The sequence below is a fragment of the Gymnoscopelus microlampas genome (genome assembly GCF_963454915.1).
Source record: "Gymnoscopelus microlampas genome assembly, chromosome: 21".
NCBI lineage: Eukaryota > Metazoa > Chordata > Actinopteri > Myctophiformes > Myctophidae > Gymnoscopelus > Gymnoscopelus microlampas.
This window is the reverse complement of record NC_139958.1, coordinates 21,683,054-21,705,743: the sequence shown is the minus strand read 5'-3', so window position 1 is coordinate 21,705,743 and position 22,690 is coordinate 21,683,054. Positions and strand designations below refer to the sequence as shown.

Below are 22,690 nucleotides of genomic sequence, written 5' to 3'. Positions count from 1 at the left end.
TCATACTCATGAAGACAGGAAATGTCAGGAGAGAAAGATGGGGAAGGACGTGCAACAAAGGGCCTCAGTCGGATTCGGACCCGGGTCAGCTGAACACTGTACTTACTGTACTCACCATGTACACAATATTTTTGAGGCTTTATGCTGTATACTTTTTTTATCCTGCACACATATTCATATCTTAACTATTTTGCAACAATTATACTGTTTGTTTAAATAACAGTGCTCAATCATGTTAATTGTGCACTGCACCGTTTTTATTCAGTGTAAATAATCACAGTACACCAGTAGGCTATGTAGTGAACATGCAGTTGGTACTGCTCTGCAAACTCACACATAACATCTAGTGTCGAGTGTCTGACTAAAAATCCTTGTAAAATGTATTTTTATATTGGGAGTTTTTGCATATTATCTTACTATTCCATCTTTTGTGGTGCATCATACATTTTCTACTCTTGGGATAGAATGCCACTGAGATAATAGCCTATTTTCTACAGGGTATGCAAATAGAAGATCTACTCACAATAAAGCTAGCTTGATGCTATCTGGTTAACATTATACTGAGTGTATAATCTACAAGTCTGTCCCTATTTGCATCTTATGTAAATCTTGTTTGGTCATGATCCCGGGAAAAAGAAAAGAAAAGGATGTGATAATGTGCTACCTTATGCATTCTGAAACTCAAATCCAAACAAGACAAGTAACAAACAGAAGTAAAAAAAGTTTATTGTATTTGCTCCACCAGAAGTGCTGGGGATCCCTTATCTCCTTGTGGGGTGACCTGTTGAATATCAAAACCAAAAGAAATATCCCTGTATACAGGCACAGATACTGCATTGCTTTTTACAGAATAAATTATATCAAAGTGACTCCATTATACAGCAGAGGTAAATAAAATGAAGTAAAACAGGACAAAATTGAAGTTTCAAGTTGCTGGGACTAGGCTAAACTGAAGAACCATCCGGTGCTAGTTTAAACTCCAAGAACACTTTATTAAGAACATCAACAGACTAATTTCCAACATTCAGTTTCATTTTACAGAACTTTGTGAGAGGTATAAACATTTTTTTCTAGTTAAACTATGATACAGTGGGAGTAAAAATCTAACAACCAAGTTGCTGCACAACAGCAAACACACTCCCAAACAATGTTTTCCAAAACATTTCTTATTTGTGTGTCTGTCTTTTGTTCCTGCATAACTTTTTTTCCTGAATCAGATTCTATCATTGACCATTGTGCACAATATCCTCCCGTTAGGTCCTTGCACTTCTTGTTTTAAAGCTGCATTGTGCAATGTTTTTGATTTATTGAGACTTCACAGTCAATGTTTTAGTTTCCCCTCCTTCTAAAGAACCATTTAGACCTGGAACACCTCTACATTGTTATATCTTTCAAGCCGGGAACACCTCTGTGTCATTTTAAATACAAATTTGAAGTTTTTCCAGAAATCTTAGGTCAGGATTTAGAAGCTGTTTTTAGAATCTCTAAATGGGTTAAGACCAGGCTCCCCCCTTCTGAGCTCCTGTCATTTATTGACCTCCCTCACTCTTTAAGGTCTGCTCACCTCCCCCCATACTTCCCACTACTGTGTTATGGCAGATTTTCCAGCATAAGATTATTTCTAACCAGGGCCACCAACAGAGGGGGGACAAAATTGTATTGCAATTTTGTCCCAGGCCCTGGATCAAGGTCAAAGGGCCCTCAAACCTCTAAATAATCTGCTGTCATAATTTGTCAAAAATACATATTTGTGAAAACTGTATATAGTATTTGTGAATCACATAAAAGCTTGTTATTTTTTATCTTCCTAATTTTCCTTGACAGTGGTTGAAAACAACTATAATGCAAAAATATTGTTTGGTCTGTCGTGTGACGCTACTTTGGCAATCATTTTGCCCTGGGCATGAGCAAGACACACGGTGGACCTGCTTCTAACAGCACTTTTGATGAATGGGCCGTTACAGCGAACCAATATCTGTGCAAAAGGTACAGGCTAACCATATTACATTGCTATATACATTTCAATCAGGAGAGATGAGGATTATGGATTTGAAAAAGAAAAAAAAGCTTTAATTAAAATCTAACAGAAATGTGAGCCGGTTTTGTTGATACTCCAGCTGAAATGGTTCATTATGTGGATGGATGTGACTTTTGCAATGGTGACATTCAAGAAGGTCTCCAACTGACTAAGGCGGTTTATTCGAACAAGCACCTAAATTTGCATCCATGGGAAAGAACTGTTTTCCTCAAATAAACACAAAATAAACATCACAAGCGGTTCAGATCCTTCCACTTATCCACACTATGCAATCTTAGACAGAGTCCAGTAAGGTCAAAAGCCTCTGGCTCCTCCTATTACTACAGTTTAATCTAATTATTTACATCAAAACCTCTTTTTGCAGAGGCATGGAAACGGTGTAAACAAACTATAGCCTTAACCATATGTAACCGGATAGTTTTTAATGTTTCTGTCATGTATTTTGCTCCTGTGGTGTGGGTGTGATTTCGTGGGATTAGAGTACTCAGATTAATGAATGTAAAGGCATCCAATTTCCTGCCTAAACTAGATTCCTCACAGCAATCTGTTTTTTGGTGTGCATGTAAACATAGGTCAGACGGCAGCAGCAACATGCCAGACAGAGATTAAGCAAGGGTGAATATACTATACTGTATAAGGCCAGGTATCATTTGAGATTGGATAGAGGTGTGACAGAAGGTGTTGGTCTTAACTGAGTGGTTCAATAAGCCTTCCCGACTGAACTTTCACTAAGCTCCATTCTAACTACCACCCTCGTCACCTGAAACTGCCAGTACTAGCTGAGTTCGATTTGTCTTGCTTTGACAGCCATACACGTAGTCTGTTGGGTGCAGTATTGCTTTGATAGACCAGGGATGGGGAGCCTGGAGGAACTTCTGCAGTTGAAGGGGAGAGCTGGATTATTTGGATACAATGGCTTATTATTGTAATTCCCCTCATTTATCAGTAGGGGACACTTTTTCCACAATGCAACTTTAATGAAACTCACCGTTTGGAAAATATTAGATCCAATACCATATCCATCTTTAAGTTGGCTGAAAATGTTTTCTGACTAACTTGGGTTGATTAATGGGACTTCCCCTCCTTGGCTGCATACAGTGCCCGTAAAGTTTGTACCACTCCGTTTGTGAGCTTGTGTCCACTTGTCAAGGCTATTTTCTTGTAGATTATGTCTGACTCCTTGATAGTATCCACCCAAGGCACCTTTTTGCGACCGTCCCGCTTCTTTGCCTCGGCCCAGGGGCCAGAGTAAGACCCAGCCATCCAGTGTATACTATAGCCAGTGCTGGTCTTCCTGATGACCCTGGCGATCTGTGGCCGCTCTTTGACCTTTGAGCAGCAGATGGCGATAACATCCCTAGCCTCCACTTTCGCATTCATGTGACCAGATGCTTCTGGGGACTTTCCACCTTTTTTTGGACGACGCTGTAAAGATGATGGGCAGAGTTTTAGTACTGATAATCATTACAAGCATCCCTGCAAACTATTGCTCTCCACCCAGAGACCAGGATCTGTAATCAACTGGTTCTCAATGTTAGGTCCAGGGACCACCAGGGGCCCAAATGGACCCTTGCAGGTCTGCAACTCTACAACTACAAATGGAACCAAAACAGACCCTCACAGGTCCATTTGGTTCTACAGTATATGTACACTCTCAGAGTTAAATTAACAGGGTAGATTGGGTTCCCAGAGATAACCGATAACCTATTGTACAATAACGGAGGTACAGACCCATAAGGGTCCATTTGGACCGCTAGTGGCACCTGATGTTGAAAACCGGTGCTGTGATCTACTTACTGCAGGGGCTCTGTCATCATCGCTCTCATCATCATCATCATCATCATCGTCATCTGTCTCTGTCTCCCGTCTCTTCTGTCGGTGGTGGTTGTGGTTCCGGGGCGTAGGACCACCCAGCAGTGAAGTAATGGCTTTGTTTCTAGCGTTGGCGCTCGCTTCAGCCTCCTCATCTTCTTCATCAGGGTCCAAGTGCTCCATCAGTAACTTAAACTTAAAAGACACATTTATTTTTTTTATCAGTCCATCGTTTATTAACACCATTTTAAAATCTGATTACAAAAATAAACATTTAATAGAGTAATATAAACCTCTGACCAAAGGTTTGAAGCAGATAGTGACAATCACTATTTTTTCTCAAATTCATTGTAAAACTACTGATCAATAGTAGATCAAATCAACTTTTGACAATTTGTAAAGCCAATCAATATATGTACTTCTATTCACATATGTGTTTCAACACCACTTCTGTAGGTACTCCAGATATATGAAATTTCAAATGTTTTTATTCATACACTTTGTAACTTACTAAGAGAAGGTGAGTTTAACTGGAGTTTAACTCCAGAAAGATAGTGCTTTGCCTGTATACAAATCTAGCAGGGAGTTTCACGGCAATCTCAGACAGCAGGGAGGTGAATTGGAATTCCATCCAATTGAGGTGCAGAGAAACAACCAATAACAAGCACAAATAACTGGGCCAGCTAAAGATACGTGGCTGGCTGGATTCTATCCAGAGGTATGTCATTTACACACAAACAAAAGTAAAAGCATTAGGTTTGTGTTGTTGTGACATTGCATGCTTACATCCAGGTACTGTTTCACAATATTCTTCTTGATTTCATAGCTGAGATCCGAGTTGGCTAGGTCACTGTTCAGGAAGTCGAGCGTCTGCCGAGGGTTGAAGTGCACATTGGATTTCCTATTCACAGCCTTGTCGTACACCTTGGCAACCTCTGTTGGTGAATACTTCTGGATTTTGCTACAGTGAAAGGAGAGATTAAGTTTTGATCAGTTTGTGAACAATTGCTCAAATTCACAGACAGCACCTATTTTGCCCTTCCGTCATACTCTAGGCCGGGCATACATGGGCAACTGGCACCTTCACTTAATGTGGCCCGTGGGTCAGTATCCGAATACTGATATATTATTGATTTCAGCTGTTCCAATTCCAAACATGGAAGTTTACATGCCCCGTTTTGAATTACTTCAGTCCATTGTATTGTATTTTTAACCCATTGAGACCTGAAGCCGATTCTACATGTCTCCTAAATCCCAACAGTTTTCTGAAAAATGTATGTTTCTATATCAGTGGTGCTCAATCTTTTTCATGTCAAGGACCCCCAAAATTATATGTATTTGGCCGCGGACCCCCATCAAAATATTTTGTTCCAGGGACCCCCAGAAGCAAAGATTTGAGTTAAAAATGTTTGCTTTAAAAATATATATATTCAAAGATTTGCACACATTTTCACGAATTTTCAAAAATAGCAGATCTACAAGCTCAAAGCACGGCACTCGGTGCCGCGCTATGAGCTTGTATATCTGCTATTTTTGAATAGCCCAAAGTGTAAAGTAATGCTTTTTAGCTCAAATCTAAAAATGACACAGTTCCAAGTCTTATAATGGGTTAATGTCCATGTATTAGCATTTCCGATTGACCACGTTGGCGGCCCCCACTTTGACAAACCACTGCTCTGGCTCACCTGTCTGAGAACCCATAGAGGCCCTTCAGATGCTGCTTCAGCACCAGGAGCAGCAGGATGCCCTGGGAGGCGTTGGCAAAGTCCATAAGAGGCCCAGGGTTGTCTGGCAAACGGTCCATCACTGTATCCATGTCCTCCATGTCAGAGTCAGAGTCCGAGTCCGAATCAGAGTCTGAAACTTGAGGCTTCGAGGACTTCTTCACAACCTCGTTGTCCTCGTCGCTGCTGTTGGATCTGCTACTGTTCCGCTCGTCCTCATCCTCAGAGCAGTATTTCCTCTGCCGAGTCTGCTTCTTCTGCTCCTTCTTCTTCTTCTTAGCCTTCTGTGAGAGGCCTTTGCGCAAGGACTGCACAGAGAGCAAAGTCAGTCAGAAAAACTGTTGCTAAAAAGTTAAACCAAAGCTGTACATATCTATAAACTAAGACAGACTACAAGAGGAAAATACATCTTAAAATAAATTTATATAAAAGAACAAATAAGAGCATTACTGTAAATTGAATGTGAGAGCTGGAGTGATGTTTGAAAGTCTGTCACATGACGCTGTGAATGTTTCTCACCTCCTTGAAAGACTGGAGCAGGTTGCTACCAGAGACAGACAGGGTGATGTCCATGTGGTGCATGATGAACAGTGGCTCATCCTGGCTCTGGTAAGGGAAGTGGGCCAGGTTGTCTGCTATGAAGAGCAGCATATTCACATCTGTCTTCTGCAGGTAATAAGAGTGTATAGCATCCATTATTTAATCTTTTGCCTCTTTCTTTTGCCTAATAAAAATTTCAATCAATCAATCCGACTGATCATCACTAGGTTCTATGCTTTGTTACACAAGAACCTTTCATACAATCTGTAAAGGCCTGCCCACCCCAAGAATTATCACTATAAAAGATAGCTATAATGATGTGAGCATCCACACAAATGAACGACAACGTCTGTAAACATGTTGAACCAGTGAATTGGAATGAATTTTGATTTTGATTGTAGACAGCCCTTTAAGTTTAAGAGACTACCCCCAGCTGAACTTACAGAGCTGTCATCAAACAGGTTGAGCAGTGAGAGAAGAAGAGCCCGTCTGTATGATCGGTTCCCTCGGACCATGGCGTAGAGATGGGAGCAGAGAGCTGAGCTGGATTCATCCTGACAGTAACCTCGCACCAATTTAGTACCTTTAGTTATGGCGATGGCCTGCTGAACCTGGTAGGACATCTTCATCCCTGCTACAGCCTTCATCTAAATAAAGACAGAGAGCCAACACATTATATACAATCATCAACCACTTAAACCCTATCAACTTAATTGACCGGGGTACCCGGTCAATTAAGGCCCCCTCCTTTTTCCATTTACATCTCTTTGCCAAAAACAGCCAGTCTACAAGCTCAGGACGTGTCGCAACGCATTCTGGGCTTGTAGATCAGCTATTTTTGCTGAATGTTCGCCTATTATGACAGAATATAATAGAATACTGTTCCTGGTCATCATATGCCAGCCAGCACACAGCCACTCACATGGATGAAGCCAACGTATTTCTTGTCGATCTCCAACAGCTGATGATCAGACTTGTTCCTCATGGTGGGTTCAGGGTCCGTCCCCATGGCAATTAAGTAGGGCACACACTGAGAGACAAAGGGTTCAAATATGAATACCTCATAATCGTTTAATTATCAACTTGACAATAGACACTTCACAGTGATTTTAATTTATAATAAAATGAAATAAAATAAAATTATGGAAGAAATTTGTTCTTGCTAAGCAACAAATTTATAATAGAAAATTCTCATTTGAACTTCATTAGAATATGCTGGGGTGAGCTTCAAAATGTTGGGTTAAATTGCTACCACGGTTATCTACAAGGTAACACAATTAGAGTCTTTTTTGCGCATATCCCTCAGATTAACATAATTTGGATGTCCATGGATGTTCCACACTCCCACCCAATCCTTGGTAATGTCATCGTCAGACCAGCTAATCAAGCTCACGATATGAGACTGAGATGAAGAAAGAGAACATACCTGCACAGGATGGACGAGACCCTGGTTGAGTGTCAGTGCAATGACACTGAGGGCATAGTGCCTAACGCTGGAATCTGTATGGAAGAACACCTCCAGCACCTGCTTCAGGTAGAGCTGCATGATGGAGCTGCTCATCCCAGATGAAATGTCCCCCATCTCTTTGAGATCCTCCGCCTTCCCTTGCTTCTTCCCTGGAAAAACAAACACAAGAATCCGTTGGAGGAAGCTCTTTTAATACATTCACCTCGTCAGACACCAAATATTCTCACGTAGCAAGACGATTGGAGATCTCTGCCTTCAGGGTGGTCCTTCACATTGGGACGGTGATGTGCATGGATTTCAAAGCACAACGCAGTATGGGTAGGTTTGTCTGTGGCCGTTTTCTCCACTGTTATGGCCCATACATTGAATTTAGATGTCACCAGACGTATCAGCAAGCGGAGATCTTAGAATGTTTGGCTACGCGAGTCTAGAAGACATCCATCACACTCAGGACAGGGATTTGTTGGAATTCAAGCTTAAACCAGCAAGCCTTATGTTAAACTCACACTCGCGATCAGCTTCCTGCATTCTAGAGTCTTCCTCCTGGAGGTAGGACTGCAGGTTTTTCAGTACTTGATTCTTCAGGGCAACCGATTTCTTCACGTCTGCCAGGATGTCATTGTATAGAACCTTCACTTCCTGCTCAAACATCAGCGCTGGGTGCATGATGAACTGGAAACCTTGAGAAGGACAACAAGAGAGAGAGAGAAAAAAAAACGACTGTTATAGAACAATTAATGGGGTGCCTTGGTGGCTGAAAAACAGACCTATATACCATGGAGCAGCTAAGTTTTCTTTTTTATCTGAGAATGATAAAGCAGAACAATATCAACATGGAATGATTATATAACCCTCAAACATAAGAAATAGGGAGGTCATAAAGTGAAGAGAAACATTGTGAATACATCTTGTAATAAAGTTGAGGTATGGTTATACCTAGACCCATGATGGCGTTAACCTGAACCTGCTCATCTTCGTGCGTGGTAAAGTACAGCAGAACCTCCAACACTTTGTCCTTGATGACAACCTAAGGAAGAAGCACAGTAAGAGCAGCAGTGGATAAGTCAAACTCCCTCTTAGTTGTGCAAACAAGGTTCAAATAATCAAGTTGTTTCTTACCTTGCTGGTACCCTTGAAGTCCTCTAGGTCAAAGTCAAAGTGTCGGCAGAGAGCCCCAACAGTGAACAACGAGCGCAGCAGGGAAGGTTTGTTAGCAGCCAGAGAAGGGTGGTTGGAGTCCTCCTGGTGCTGTGTCTTAAGCTTGGTCAGAGCACCTTAAGATATAACACACAGCAAGTTAAAAAGAAAGTTGCAAATTGCAAACCACCAATATTCATGTTCTGTGTCTCAAGTCAACAGTGAGTTCACCAAATAGACATTGGTTATTTGACATTGTACTCCCATTGTTAGGGATGTAAAATAACACAATGATTGTGACGAAGTGCAAACTGTCAGCTTTAATTAAATGGTGTTTCAAAGTAAAACAGATGAACAGCTAAAGAACAAAAGCCCTATGGGGACATGGTACTGTACCTGCATTAGTGTGTCAAGGTACTTGACATATTACATATTACATGACAGATTAAGCTAAAAACATACCGTAGTCATTTTCAGTTGAGCTAAAAATGTCTCACAAATCAATGAAATGAAATGCAATGAAATCTTGATGACTGACACCAATAAACATTACCGCAGCATTATTTTCAGGTTCTCTATCCAAGTGTAATTATGAGTGTTCTCTGATAGTGTACATTACATTGTTGGTATAAATAAGGATTTAAGTTATCAATTAACTGTTCTTCCATCAACCAGTCCTGTCATTAATGAAAATGTTCTAACACCAAAGTTACCGAATGCCACATAAATATATAAATAGAATGTATAGTATATACTTACCATAGAACCGATTGAAAGAAGCCCAAACAAACTTGTAGTTGTGCGTGACCTTGTTCACAACGGCTCCAAGGCAGCTTACACAGTGTTGCACAACCTGATGATGTAAATGAGTACAACAAATGAATAATGATTGTTCATCTTTAATAATTAATCATTTGTTGCAAATGATTACATCAAATGAATAATAATTATAATAGTATACAATATTACATACATCTTTCAAACACAGATTATTTACAGAATTCAAAACAAAGCAGGATAAGAAACAAAAGTAAACCATAGAAGAGAGGTCAACTACAAGATTATTACTTACATAAAAGAGCTCACAATGCGTCGCAACTTGACACATTGTGAGCTTACATCGACCATTTTTGGCGAAGAGATTTGGTGTAAACGGAAATAAGCAGTACAAGCACTTAGCCAAATCAGATCCAGTTTACAAAGTATAAGTGGGTACGTGAAATGAGATAAAAGTGCTATTGTAATCCAAGAATATAGTTTTGTCTCATTAATTGCATTTGTGCCAACTGTCACTCATAGTTAGTAAGCTGCACATGAGACTGACCGTCATGCCATGTTTGATGATAAGCTTCATTAGGTCCTCTTCTACAGTGGTGAGAAATGTCTCACTGGGCTGTTCCATCAGAGGCACAACCAGTTCCAGGATCTTGGCAACATTACAAATCACCATGAAGTCATTCTGGGTCTGAGGACAGGACACAAACACTTGATTAGACGGTCCAGTGGTTGGAAATAACCCACTGAATGGCTGGCAGACAGCCAACCAAAGCAGTTATCTGTAAAGGTTGCTGGTTAAATAACCAGCTCCAGGATGTATCCCAGTGGTGTGCTGGCATCTAGCTGTTGCTAAAGTTATGATGGTGTGTTTTTGTGTTTAACACTTCGGTTTTCAATGGTCTGCCACTAGATGGCACTATCACTACATATGAGATCATTTTCTTTGTTTTAATGTGTTTGTTTACATAAAGTGGGCTAGGGGTCTTCACAGGTCCAAAATGATACCAAACCCTAACAGACCCGGGAAATTCATTTCTAGATTTAATTGGTGCAGACAGGTTTTATAAAATGACAGACCCGAACCCTATTCCACCCATGAAATTTGTTCTGAGTTCCAACTGGGATACGAGACAAGACCCGACAAACCTAATATTACCCGGGACACGTGGTAATAGCGGGGCCGAATCATACCCTATATAGAGTATATAAAGGGTACGGTATGTTTTGTTATGGTCTAGTATAGACCATAACAAAACATACCGTACCCTATATAGACTATACTATAGTATAGAGACCACAACAAAACATGGGAACGCAAACCATATGTGTCTCGGGTGTTATGTTGGGTATTCTGTTCGGATGGACCAGTGAAGACCTCTAATGTGGGCCCCTTTTTGAGCACATTGTCTGTCAGGTTCAAGCAAATTTACTAGTGAATAGTGGAAAGCCTTGAGACAACTGTTATGGTTCTTACATTGCACTTTGTGGTCAGATATGGCTGCATGGTCATGGCATGTCTGACTGTTAACTGGGCTCTGATCTTGCTGAACAGGTAAAGGGTAGTGATGCAGGCAACTAAACGGGTAGAGTCGAACCCTTTGCTCTCACAGTCTGAAACACACAAACACCTCAAATTAATATTAAGCACAATAAAATGTAATGCATTTACTATGATCACTTGGCACAATTGTATCAATAGGCATGAATATATCTACCCTCTAATGTTGGTGTCTCCTCATATTTGATCATGTGCTCCACTAGATTATCCACCAACTGAATGCAGGCTTTCTTGGCTGGTTTGTGTGAAGCACCTTCCTCTGACTTAAAAAGCTGAAGAGTAAGACAATATGATGATGAAAAAAGGCACATTATGAAATATTGTTCTATGAGATATTGCTCACAAAAAAAACAAAAACAGAAAACAACAAAAAAAGAAAACTCACATTTTCCAGAAGCTGCTCAAACCAATCATAGCCTGAATCTTTACAAGCGGACACCTGAGATTAAATCAAATCAAAACAAAACATAACGCAATTAATATCATGACAAGGTCACACTGTGTCACAGTCCAAAATGTTTCAGATTTGTGCATCAGTATATGACAGCTTAGATTTGTGGCTAAGCTGGAATTGCCACTCACCACATCTGTGATATTGAGGACCTTTCTGGTCATAGCATCTTCATCGTGACTGGGAGTTGGAGTGAACCAGAGTTTCTGGAAAGTCTCATTTACCAGTTTCTGCAGGTGCCAATATATCAATTTGTCTTTAGTGCATGCATTCAGCATCAGCAGTCAATTATTGCGTGTGAAAACTGTCAACAACCGGTCAGCTGTTTAAACTTTACACCACTAAGAATAGGTAGGTTCTAAGTACATTTAAAACAACTTGAGCTGCTGGTACTAATGGACTTTAAAAATGTTTAAGCTTGCTACAATAATAAGCTTACTAACAGCTGTTTCTCTTGTTGTTTATGTCATTTCCCATGCTAAGGGTTATAAACAGGAAGTTTACAAAGGCAGTTAAATTCAGGCCAGCTGTTATTGTTAACATCCTGGAACAGTCTTTTAACCACTTCACCCTGGCGTCCCTAATTTGATTCGTTATAGGTGAAAATTGTCAAACACTTTCAAAGAAATTTAAAAATAGCCTATCTACAAGCTCACAATGTGATGCAACACATGGTGAGCTTGTTGATGATTTCTGGATAGGGCTTAAGTGGTTAAAATCCAACAGTTATTAAGCTGTAATTGTGTACAACACACACACACCTTGATTCCCTCCTCGTCATTGACCCTTCGGATCATCCTGACACACATCTCCGTGACCTTGTGAAAGTCAGGATGCTCCAAGCAGATGTCCCGCAAGATCTTAATGACCCTCTTCCTCACACTAATACCTGTGTCCTGTTGAAAGACAAAATCAGATGGAGAGTATATTCAGTCCACAATAAACATACAATACGTGTTTGAATATTGTTTGGTAACAATATTGAACATAACAAACAACTAATAGCCAAAACTTTCAGAGAGACAAAGTAATACACAAATCTAAAGGGCTATATTTTTCGTATAATTTTTTTTTCCTTCTGTCATCCAATAAAAATCATTACACTTAGTATGTGTATAATCCTATTTGTTTCAAAATGTTCACAGAATGAAACAAAATTGAGTCATCAAGCAGTGAGGATTATGTTTTTGTGGTCATCTCACTTGTTAAAAACAGATACTTGGATGATAGGCAATGGTGTACAGCATCAAAACACAACAAGATACAGACAAGAGGATGGATGCGAAAAAACATTGAAAATGGAACCTAATACGAAATGATCTTGAATGAATGATTAAAGTTTCTGAGGCGTTACTTGTGTAAACATGATTGACACGTGAGGTTGTATTTTTTAACGAGCAACAATTTCAGACGAAAGATACAGTCTCAGTTTGCAAGAGCCATAATAAAACTTTAAACACAACTTTGATCTCAAGTTTTTTTCCGAGGCTTGCAATTTTCTTTTTCACCACCCAGTGGCAGTGTGGAGAGAAAAAAAACGTTACCTCATCTGAACTTTTACACCCAGAATGAACTTTCAGCTAGAGTTGGCCAATGTCTTTGACAAAGTATCATTTCACATTGTTCTGTGGTACTTATGGCTTATTGCCATAAGTAGACCTCAGTTGGGTCATAGAAGTGTGCAAATTAGTTATAGTCTCTTCACACCTGATATTGATAGTTTCTGTTAAAGGGCAGTTCCTGACAGCCAGTGAGCAAGTGAACGGCTGATGAAATTGTTAGATATGTAGTGTCACCTGTCATAACGAGACTAGCCTGAATCAATCAAATTACCGTAAGTACCGTAGTGGTGTAAAGAACTCCTTGGGCAAGGAGAGGATAGGAATATCTCTGGTGCATCAAGCTACAGCGCACACGTGCACGGGCCACGGTCGCACGCACACACATACACACAGTAGTCTTCTTTCGATATTTCCTCCATATATGCATGCACAAACACATGCACAGACAGGTCTCCCTTAAACATGTGAGACCTAGCCCCTCAAGTTCATTCAGTAAAAACAAACAACCAACCACTATTTGAACAATCCTGAAATATGTGCATCAGGAGCAAAGTGACAGTGCAGCAAGAGAGGTTACTGCATTGTCTGCCCACTATGCCATTTCAAATTACAATTTCCTTCACCCTTAAATGAACCATTTTCCCCATTTTCAATCTTCATATAATCGGTCCTCACTAATGCTCATTATAAGTTGGTACCATTTCTGTCTACTTGGAATGGGTGCCAGGACTGCGGCCAGTCCAGAAACCTGCCTGGTAATTTCAAATAAGATTTCAAAGTTTAAAAAACATATATTAATGCAAAGGCTGTAGCTTCTGTTAATTTGGAATCCCCGATGATGTCATTGGTAGGCGGGTTTCTGAACTGTCCACAACCCATCAAAGAGACGCAAAGTGAGTAGACGGAAATTGTGTCATTTCAAAATAAGCATGAGTAAGGACCAATTGTATGAAGGTATGGTTGAAAATGGGCAAAGTGCTCCTTTAATTAAGTCGTAATCTTATATTTCTCGTCATCCATGTTGTAATATAATCATAAATAGCAGTATTCCAGGAACAGACGCAAAGCAACATGCATTTCTCAACCAATAATAGCGTTTGGGGTCGGGACACTGCCGAGATAACTTACTCAACCAGAGAAACAGTGAAAGAATGTTGAGGGGAAATGTCATTGCAGCTCAGCGAGCGGACACTCGCAGGAGGTCAAGATAGTCCGATTGAAAAAAATACATTTTAAGAAATTCAGGCATCCGGCAGGTGCGAACAGATTAAGAAACGTACCAGTATCCTTTCAATGAGCATGCCATAGTACTGCTCAATGAGCTGGGGTCGGCTCAGCACGAAGCGGCCCAGCAGCTCCACTGCTGCCTCTCTCACACTGGTGGAGTTGTCCATCAGACGGCCGTGGACACCGCGCTGCATGTCCAACTGCAGAGCACATCAGAGAATATATACAAAGGTCAGACAGAGAGACAATTTAACATTGTTGAGGAGAAGCCCATATGGGTGCAGACTTACCCGGGCCAGAATACTAGGATCCGCAGCCACCACCTCAGACAGACATTTCATGGCTTTCGTTCTGACAGCAATAGCATTCTCACCCAATACTCGGAGGATCTATGAGAGTGTGGAAGATATAGAGTATTACTATAAAAAAAGATCCCATTACTCTACTACCATTTCCACCTCCTCACGGTAGCGCTTACCTGTGTTAAATAAATATCGGAGCTCTGTGCTAACGGCCTCATAGAGGCCAAATATCTGACAATTAGACAGGAGTCCTCATAGTCCACAGTGTCAGAGTTCATCCTGAAAGGAAGTGAAACATGAAAGGATATTATCAAGAGAAGTGTAAAAAAGTATTCTGGCTGGTGTTCAGATGGGTCGGCTGTTTAGATATCATAACCCACAGGGATGAAGGCATTCTAATGGGCTGTTCAACATCTGCAAAGCCATAAGTAATAATGATCATTATACATTTATGCTAAATAAAGAAATACGATGATTAATTAAGACTGCTAAAAAACAAAGCAAGCAGCTTATGTATGTAAAATTGGTGGGTCCCAGGTGGCAAAAATAACATGTCATGGGAAAATCTAAGTATTCAATTCACACTGTCATGTGAACAATGACAAAATTATGCCTACTGTACCTCAGTGCTTGTAATTGTGAGGGTGAAGTCTTGATGATTTTGCGGAGGAACTTCTTCCGTGCCTCACCCCGCTGCATGATTTCACCAGTGGATTCAACATCCTTGGAGTGGTGCTGACCATCTGACGAGTCTTCATCCTTCTGGTTCTGAGACTTCATGATTTTTTCCTTCTCAGTTATGGTGTCCCTGAACCACTGGGCAATGTAGAACTTCCTGGCAAACTGGATGACGCAAATGAATGTTAGCGAAGGGATATATGGCAAGAGATCTCTATCTTATAAACAAATATTGAGAGTAAGCAATTACAGTGCTCAAAAAGTAATCACTTTTATGAGATTCCCTGATATACAGGTCAGTGTGTGCAAAACAACATGCTTACAACTAGAGATGGCTCTGTCTCCGTGTTCTCATCGAGGTAGTCCAACAGAACCTTCTGAAGCTGCTGTTTCTCATCATTGCCTGACGTCTGAATTGGGATCAATAAAACAGGAGCATCAGTAAAGCCGTTAATAGAACCATACACCTGCTTAAAACTAAGGTCTTAAAAGGTATTTTGACAGCCGATCTACCCCTTTGAGGATGCGATCAATGGCGTTTTGGTCCATCTTGCTGGTGACAGCATCTTTGCGCAGGCGTGACGCGACAGTGCCCAGGTAGTCTAGTGATGCCACCCTGAGGGCCATCTCTGTCCCCTTGTTACTGAACTGATGCACCTGGAGTTAGAATATGAGAAAGAGCACTTCAGCTGAAGAACTTTGGGTCCACAACATGCACAACTCTTCTCACAAACAACTTTTAACGGTTCCTCCTTAGACTGAATGATAATTACAATAATTACTTACCAACAACCGTCCCAGTAGAGCGAGCAGCAGTTCAGCTGCTGGCCACTCAGGTTTATTTACTGAAGATAGCAAGTCCTGGACGAAGTTCTCAAACAAAGGACGGTAGTCGTCCTCTCCTTGTTTACTACCACACCTAACACAGGGAAAGCAGACCATAGGTAAAAATGTTCCACTGTTAACAGATTTACATCAAAGTTTAACAAAACTAATCGTTGAAGAGTGAAGGGGTACCCACACTGTCAGAGACCTTTGTCATGCCTGACGAAGTTCTATGATAGTGTGTGTGACTCCTTCACTCTTCAACATGTAGTATCTTTTGTTCTACACACCTACCCTACACCATTTTGTTCAGGTGTGCAAAACTGCCATAGTCATTCTTATTTACTACAATTATAGCATTAAAAACAACATCATATATTTCTCAATTATTTTTGAACAAAGCTTTCCAAAACCAGAAAGTATTGGAAAGGGTTGAATATGATTTTCCAAGTTTGTTCATTTCCACAACAAGGCAATTCAAAGTGCTTTACATAAAACATTAATACCGTCTCTCTCTACACTATAATTAAAGAGGAAATGCCTAGAAAAGGAAAGTACAGCAATGCCTTCTTTTCTTAGTTATTGATTTGTTCTGGATAGGACAGTGGAGACAGGAAAGCCAGGCAGAGAGGACAGATGACATGCAACTGAAGCTCCTAGCTAGGAGCTGAAGCTGGGAAGTTGCAGCATTATGGTCGGTGTTCTTACAGGCCAAGCCACCAAGATGCCCCCAATGCCTTACTTCTTGAGAAAAACTGACAAGAAGTTCTGAGCTGTCCTCATGGCAGTTTCATACGAGCTTGTGATTAGGACATCTTGATCCACCTGGCAACACAGCAAGAAAAATGGAAAATACACCCCTTGATATGTAAAAATACATAAATAGAACTTAAAATAAAATATAGTGTTTACAAGAAAGGTTCTGCTAAATAGGTCAGTTGTTCAGATAATACTAAATGTTGGACATTGTGTATTTCATATTCATTTAACTGATGTTGACGATTTCTGGTTGAGTAATGCAGACGTTTAGTTTGGTGGGTCCGCAATATTCTATTTCTAACAACTTGTAGACTAACCTGAAAGAACCTGAACCCGACTTCATTAAGCAGTAAATAGCAATTAAGCTATTTACTTAATTAAGCAGTAAATATATTTTTATTTTGATCAGTAATGGCTTTATTAAGCCTGATTAATTTCCGATCATTGGATATACTATATTTGTATATAATGTACAGTAAACAGACATTATCCACAATTTGCAACAATGAGACTGAATTGTGTTTACTATTAACTCATTCACTGCCTGAATTATTTCTGGCCGCGTTTGCCCACTGCCAATATTTTTCATTGAAAAAAAAAAGTACTCCGAGATACAGAATTTTTAAGTTTTAAGTTAACAAGGAAGTGGATGGGAGTCTAGATCTTCGAAAAATCATATCTCCTTGGTCTTTGGGTCAAATTTAAATTAAAAAAATGTTTTTTTAACAGTCGTTTTAGTCGTTCTAGGCAGGCATGGCTTATGGGACAAAAGTCGTTTTAGTCGTTCTAGGCAGGGAATGAGTTAAGCAGCAGCTTTGGGCCTCATTCTCCAATCTTTTGTCCAAACTCTAATCAGATGATGCAGTTTATAGTGCCATTTTTCAGTTGAAAAATGTATCATTGAACATTTTATATCCAAGAATTTGCATAGTCATTACCAATGACTATCCCTGTAACAAACTGCGCACAATTTATCGTGTTTTCCCATGTCCCAACATAAAGGCCAGTAAATCTGGCCATAAAATGGTGTGACATACCTTCTTCTTGTCATGCTCATCCTGTAAGTCCTTTTCAGATGGAAGGTGCACCACGCACTGGATGAGTTGCAGAACCAGAGCTGTGACCATCTGGATATAAAAGGCCTCTCCATCACTGTCGCTGCTATTTAGCCTATGAGAACATCAGAAGCAGTACAATCAGTACAGTTTGAACAGTGGTGTGTCCAAAGCTGTGCTAATTTTGTCGACTTAAACTATGACTATGCTACTACCTTTTTTTCACTGACAAAAACTAAGCTATGATGACAAACTATGACTAAATATATTGACAATTTAGTCCACAAATAAAAACTAGACTAAAATGTTAAGGAGGGAGTGGAGAAGAGATCCAGTAGAACTAAGACTAGTCATTTTATGTCGTGCTCCAAAAAATCTACAAGCACTACACATTGTGGCTATTTTCGCCACACAGCTAAGTAGAAATCATGCATTACGACAGCATCACGGCCCACCAAAATAAAACATTCTATTAAAAAGGCTAAGACAAACTAAATCATTAATTTCTGTCAAAATTAACAATAGTCTGGACAAATTAAAAAGTGTTTTCAACTAACTGTGTGGGAGCAAGTTAGTTTGCAATGTAATTACCTGAAGTTTCTGAGGCTGCGTTTGTTAGTAGACAGTCTGGCCAGAGACGTGAAGATCTCCTCAAAAATTAGCTGCCTGTGTTTCTCATAGCGAGAGAACACCTGAGGAGGAGCAGAAGAACAAACACCACATAAAAAAAAAAACATTATACAAGCTATACAGCGGTATGTTATCTTATAAAATATGATACTGCAATAATGCTACATAAAGCAATGCTATTAAAATGACTCTTAATACGGCTAAAATCTAATTAACAGTGCTTAGGGACCAGTCGAAATTTACAGAAGGGGGTCCCTGGAGGAAAATAGGGGAGGGTCATGCCTTTCTAATTTTAGTACAAGGGAGGGTCAGCTAATTTTACTTTGAATCCAAGTGAGGGTCATGCAATTTTGAATTGATAAAATAGTCAGTTTTTTTATATACATTTTTAGTACAGCAGAACAGTGGTCAATGACCCCCCTCCATTTCAAATGATACAAAGGATTCAAATCCAGTAACATCTTGGTCTATTTAGAATCAATGACGGTGGTTAACAAGCCATCGACGCATCTTAACGATGGTGGTTGAACAATTAAGCAACACTTCAACAGGTGTAAAGCATATTAGAGAGATGCTTTATCTCAATTTCCAACACAGAGATATCCTCTTTTAAGTGTGTTTTTGTTGCTCATAGAATTACATATACCAGGTAGGTTACTATAGACCACCGAAGTCTGACGTAATTTACACATCCTTGGTTTGTCTACCTGGTTCGCGGTTTTCCACCCCCATTCTGAATCCCATAGACGTCTTTAATATCGCATCAAATAAGAACTGTGTAGTTACATTTTCGCCAGAAACAGACTGTATCAAATATAAGTGACTGACTATCATAAACGATACAGAACCTCCTCCCTGACAATTATGCCGAGACAGTTTGTTTATTTTTGGACCACAATTCTTATATGAGACGATTCTATGATGACCCAATGTTACTCTCCATAGCGAAATTACTTTACGAACCTGGGGATGAACGAGTGACGTCAGGACTTCGGTGGTCTATGACCAATTTATAACTGGATATTCATAATCATTTGAAGTAATTCTGTGCATGTGATTAATTTGGATCTATATGGACAGTTGTGCATAGATGCCAGCCTAGTTCCACAAGTAAAACCAAAATTATAACCTAATTGTTAAGACTTAGACAGGGGCCATTTTCGAATTGCATAAGTACATGCGATTGATATGGGCACATTTCCTACTAATGATGACTCAATCAGGTAAATCGGTACAGTTTCCCTTGAAATTCTAACTCCCATTTCTGTGGAAGTATTTAAAGGAGGTTTTAGTACATCAAGGTAAATACAGGCTTTTATTTGATGTATGATGACGCATCAATGTTGTCAGTTACTTGGAAGTCGGAGTACATCAAGGTAAATACATGCTTTTATTTGATGTATGATGACGCATCAATGTTGTCAGTTACTTGAAGTCGGATGTCTGACACGGAGTCGGATGTCCGACTTCCAAGTAACTGACAACATTGATGCGTCATCATACATCAAATAAAAGCCTGTATTTACCTTGATGTACTAAAACCTCCCTTAAATACTTTGCGCTGTGTGCGTGTGTAAAACGGTCATCCTTGAGTTGAATTTACTTTCTTCACTTTCCTACATTACTAAATGCATGGTCAGGGACCACATGCAATACCTCCACGGACCACCAGTTGAAAACCCATGATGTAGGCAACAGTGTAGTCACCGTAGTTAATAATTATGGGATTCAATGGGTTTCCCACATGTAAGTTTATAACACTGTCCATTTTGCTCCCACTACAGACACTACACTGTGCATTTAGCAAGACTGACTACATTAATGTTCTAATCAATGTGGAAAACAAAACATCGGACATATTATCAGTTTTAAATGTCATGTTGTTGTATTTGATGGGGAGGGTTAGGGGTGTCAAGTATATAAATACATTTGTGCAACTTAAGGGAGAAGTGAAGTTCTCACTAACTATAAACCCATTGTTTCAGAGGACAGATAGACACTAATATAACACATATATGTTATATTATAACATATATGTGTATTATAATATAACACTGCATAACTATAAATTCCACAAACCTCATATGTTTGTCATCTGGACTTTACGAACCAAGTGCAGCCTAGTTATTTCCAACAGCTCAAAAAAATCTATAATACCAGATACAGTATAATACCGTAAACAATTTTAGATTAGATGTAGGCCTATTTGAGAGTGCAGACTGGCATAACTGCTTTGTGTCACATTAACGAGCGTCAACAAGCATCAGCTGACACACAACACCTCCCCTCTGCAGTGCTGAAAGTGACTGGAGTCTGTTTCATTTCTCTCCAAAATATCTTGAATATGATGGAAGACATGATTCATAATTACTGTGATTATGATAAGCTTTACATTTCGTATCATACACCATATAGTAAGAACTCCTATAACTTTCACCGGCAAAAACAATATTACAATACAGTATGACATCTTGACAATACCTATCGTCACATTTTAATACCACAATAGGCTATATCGTGGGACAATATATTGTGACACTCCTATAGGCGGGGAGGGTTAATCTTTTTTTTTTATCACTTGGGGAGGGTCATTGATTTTCTTTTTTGGTCAAAGGGAGGGTCATGGCATTTTAGATCAGGGCACATACTTTCTCCAGGGGTCCCCTTCTTTAAAAATCAACCTGTCCCTTACATGAATAGATTCTGACTGGCTATTGGAGTGATTATGTTTATTTTGTTTCACAGTTAAGGTATCGTGTCTGACTTTGATTATAATGTTGTTTTAAATATATATATATTTGATTTGATTTTAGATCAGAAAAGCCTCCTGTCCAGTGGATAGGTGTTGAACATTAGCATTCGTGCTATAACTCTTAAACAAGGCATCTGGTTCGTCCAATGTAATGACGATGTCCATGTCAAATAAAATAAAGAGTAATAAAGAGTATGGCTTGCGACTGTTGTCAAATGCTTCAACAGTTTTATTTAGACAACCATTTTACTATATTACTACATGATGAAGACGATCCCAATGAGGAATAAAACCATGTGTACAGCACTTTGGTTCAACGCTTATGTTTTGGGTGTGCTCTATAAATAAAGTGGAGTGTATTGGATCTAACCAAAACTGTTAGAGAATGCGATAACAAGTTGCAAGACCTTCTCTGATACTTGGACACCTGTGGTCCACACTGGTTGGCGCCCCAGAGAAGGGGATATGCACAAGAATTAACACAAACATACAACAATGCTAAAATAGAAGCCAGGATGTGGTGTGATCTTGCCGTAGTAGACTGACTTACCGCTGTTACAACATTGATGGCACACAACTGTAGCTCACTGACACTCTCAACAAAAAATGGCGTGATGCCCATGGAAGACACCTGAAATGAGGAAGCACAAGTTATGTCAATCAGCGTTCCAAGTGCTCGTGGAGGGGTCACAACCCCATGAGTGACCTCAGACCAAGGAAACACCATCTCACCTGGAGAATGCTGGTGTCTGTTAACAGCTGGATTTCCAAGAGCTCCGAGATGTTGCTGACAATGTCACACACTCTGTTGTACAGCGTGACTATCACCTTCTGTTTGTGTGTGGAACCCTTTCCCCGTTTGGCCTTAGTGCCACCTTGGAGAGTAGCAAATGGATTATAAAAAAATTATTACAAAAATTGAGAGGATCGCTGCCTGAATACACAGTAAACCATTTGGTGGAACAAGTGGCTGGGACGTGCTCTTTGGTAGGGGAAAAAATCAATACAACGGGAAAAAACATTAAAATGCCTTTATAAGAAAACTCAGACACATTTAGGTTACATGGCCTTGGTCAGGAGTGTGCGGGAAATCAACAAATGGACAAAAGAGACAATTTTAAGAACAATGATTCAGTATATCTGTGTCTCTTGATAGCACCTCTATTTTATATTTCTATCGCACTCATGCACATTACAAATAAAGGTGTATTTAACCACATGAGCCCTAGCGGCCCTATTCTGGTCATGTCTTAATAAGCGAACAGTCAGCAAAGATGGGTTAAACAGCCCATCTACAAGCTTGCAACGCATCACGTTGCGAGCTTGTAGATCTGCTATTTCTGCTATTTGACGCACAAGGAAGTGCATTGGGTTTAAGTGGTTTGCAAGTGTATA

The 22,690-nt window shown here is 39.8% G+C and overlaps 1 protein-coding gene across 3 annotated transcripts in view; it reads right to left on the bottom strand.

The window, feature by feature from the left end:
- Positions 1–705: 705 nt before the first annotated feature.
- LOC311037149 (nipped-B-like protein B) overlaps positions 706–22,690 on the bottom strand; it is a 38,519-nt gene continuing 16,534 nt past the window's right edge. For all 3 annotated transcript variants that reach the window (XM_084046251.1, XM_084046253.1, XM_084046252.1), the window contains exons 18-47: positions 22,028–22,170; positions 21,846–21,926; positions 18,505–18,605; positions 17,896–18,028; positions 16,842–16,924; positions 16,061–16,193; positions 15,788–15,931; positions 15,598–15,684; positions 15,219–15,439; positions 14,773–14,875; positions 14,585–14,683; positions 14,348–14,494; positions 12,267–12,401; positions 11,637–11,735; positions 11,440–11,493; positions 11,212–11,326; positions 10,971–11,107; positions 10,044–10,184; positions 9,479–9,572; positions 8,702–8,856; positions 8,519–8,609; positions 8,089–8,262; positions 7,541–7,731; positions 7,037–7,144; positions 6,558–6,761; positions 6,094–6,240; positions 5,536–5,882; positions 4,637–4,811; positions 3,836–4,045; positions 706–3,463 (exon numbers count right to left, since the gene is read on the bottom strand). In XM_084046251.1, the coding sequence (XP_083902377.1) occupies positions 3,104–3,463; positions 3,836–4,045; positions 4,637–4,811; positions 5,536–5,882; positions 6,094–6,240; positions 6,558–6,761; positions 7,037–7,144; positions 7,541–7,731; positions 8,089–8,262; positions 8,519–8,609; positions 8,702–8,856; positions 9,479–9,572; positions 10,044–10,184; positions 10,971–11,107; positions 11,212–11,326; positions 11,440–11,493; positions 11,637–11,735; positions 12,267–12,401; positions 14,348–14,494; positions 14,585–14,683; positions 14,773–14,875; positions 15,219–15,439; positions 15,598–15,684; positions 15,788–15,931; positions 16,061–16,193; positions 16,842–16,924; positions 17,896–18,028; positions 18,505–18,605; positions 21,846–21,926; positions 22,028–22,170 (4,412 nt within the window). In that variant the 3' untranslated portion in view covers positions 706–3,103. The remainder of the gene's footprint in view (positions 3,464–3,835; positions 4,046–4,636; positions 4,812–5,535; positions 5,883–6,093; positions 6,241–6,557; positions 6,762–7,036; positions 7,145–7,540; positions 7,732–8,088; positions 8,263–8,518; positions 8,610–8,701; positions 8,857–9,478; positions 9,573–10,043; positions 10,185–10,970; positions 11,108–11,211; positions 11,327–11,439; positions 11,494–11,636; positions 11,736–12,266; positions 12,402–14,347; positions 14,495–14,584; positions 14,684–14,772; positions 14,876–15,218; positions 15,440–15,597; positions 15,685–15,787; positions 15,932–16,060; positions 16,194–16,841; positions 16,925–17,895; positions 18,029–18,504; positions 18,606–21,845; positions 21,927–22,027; positions 22,171–22,690) is intronic.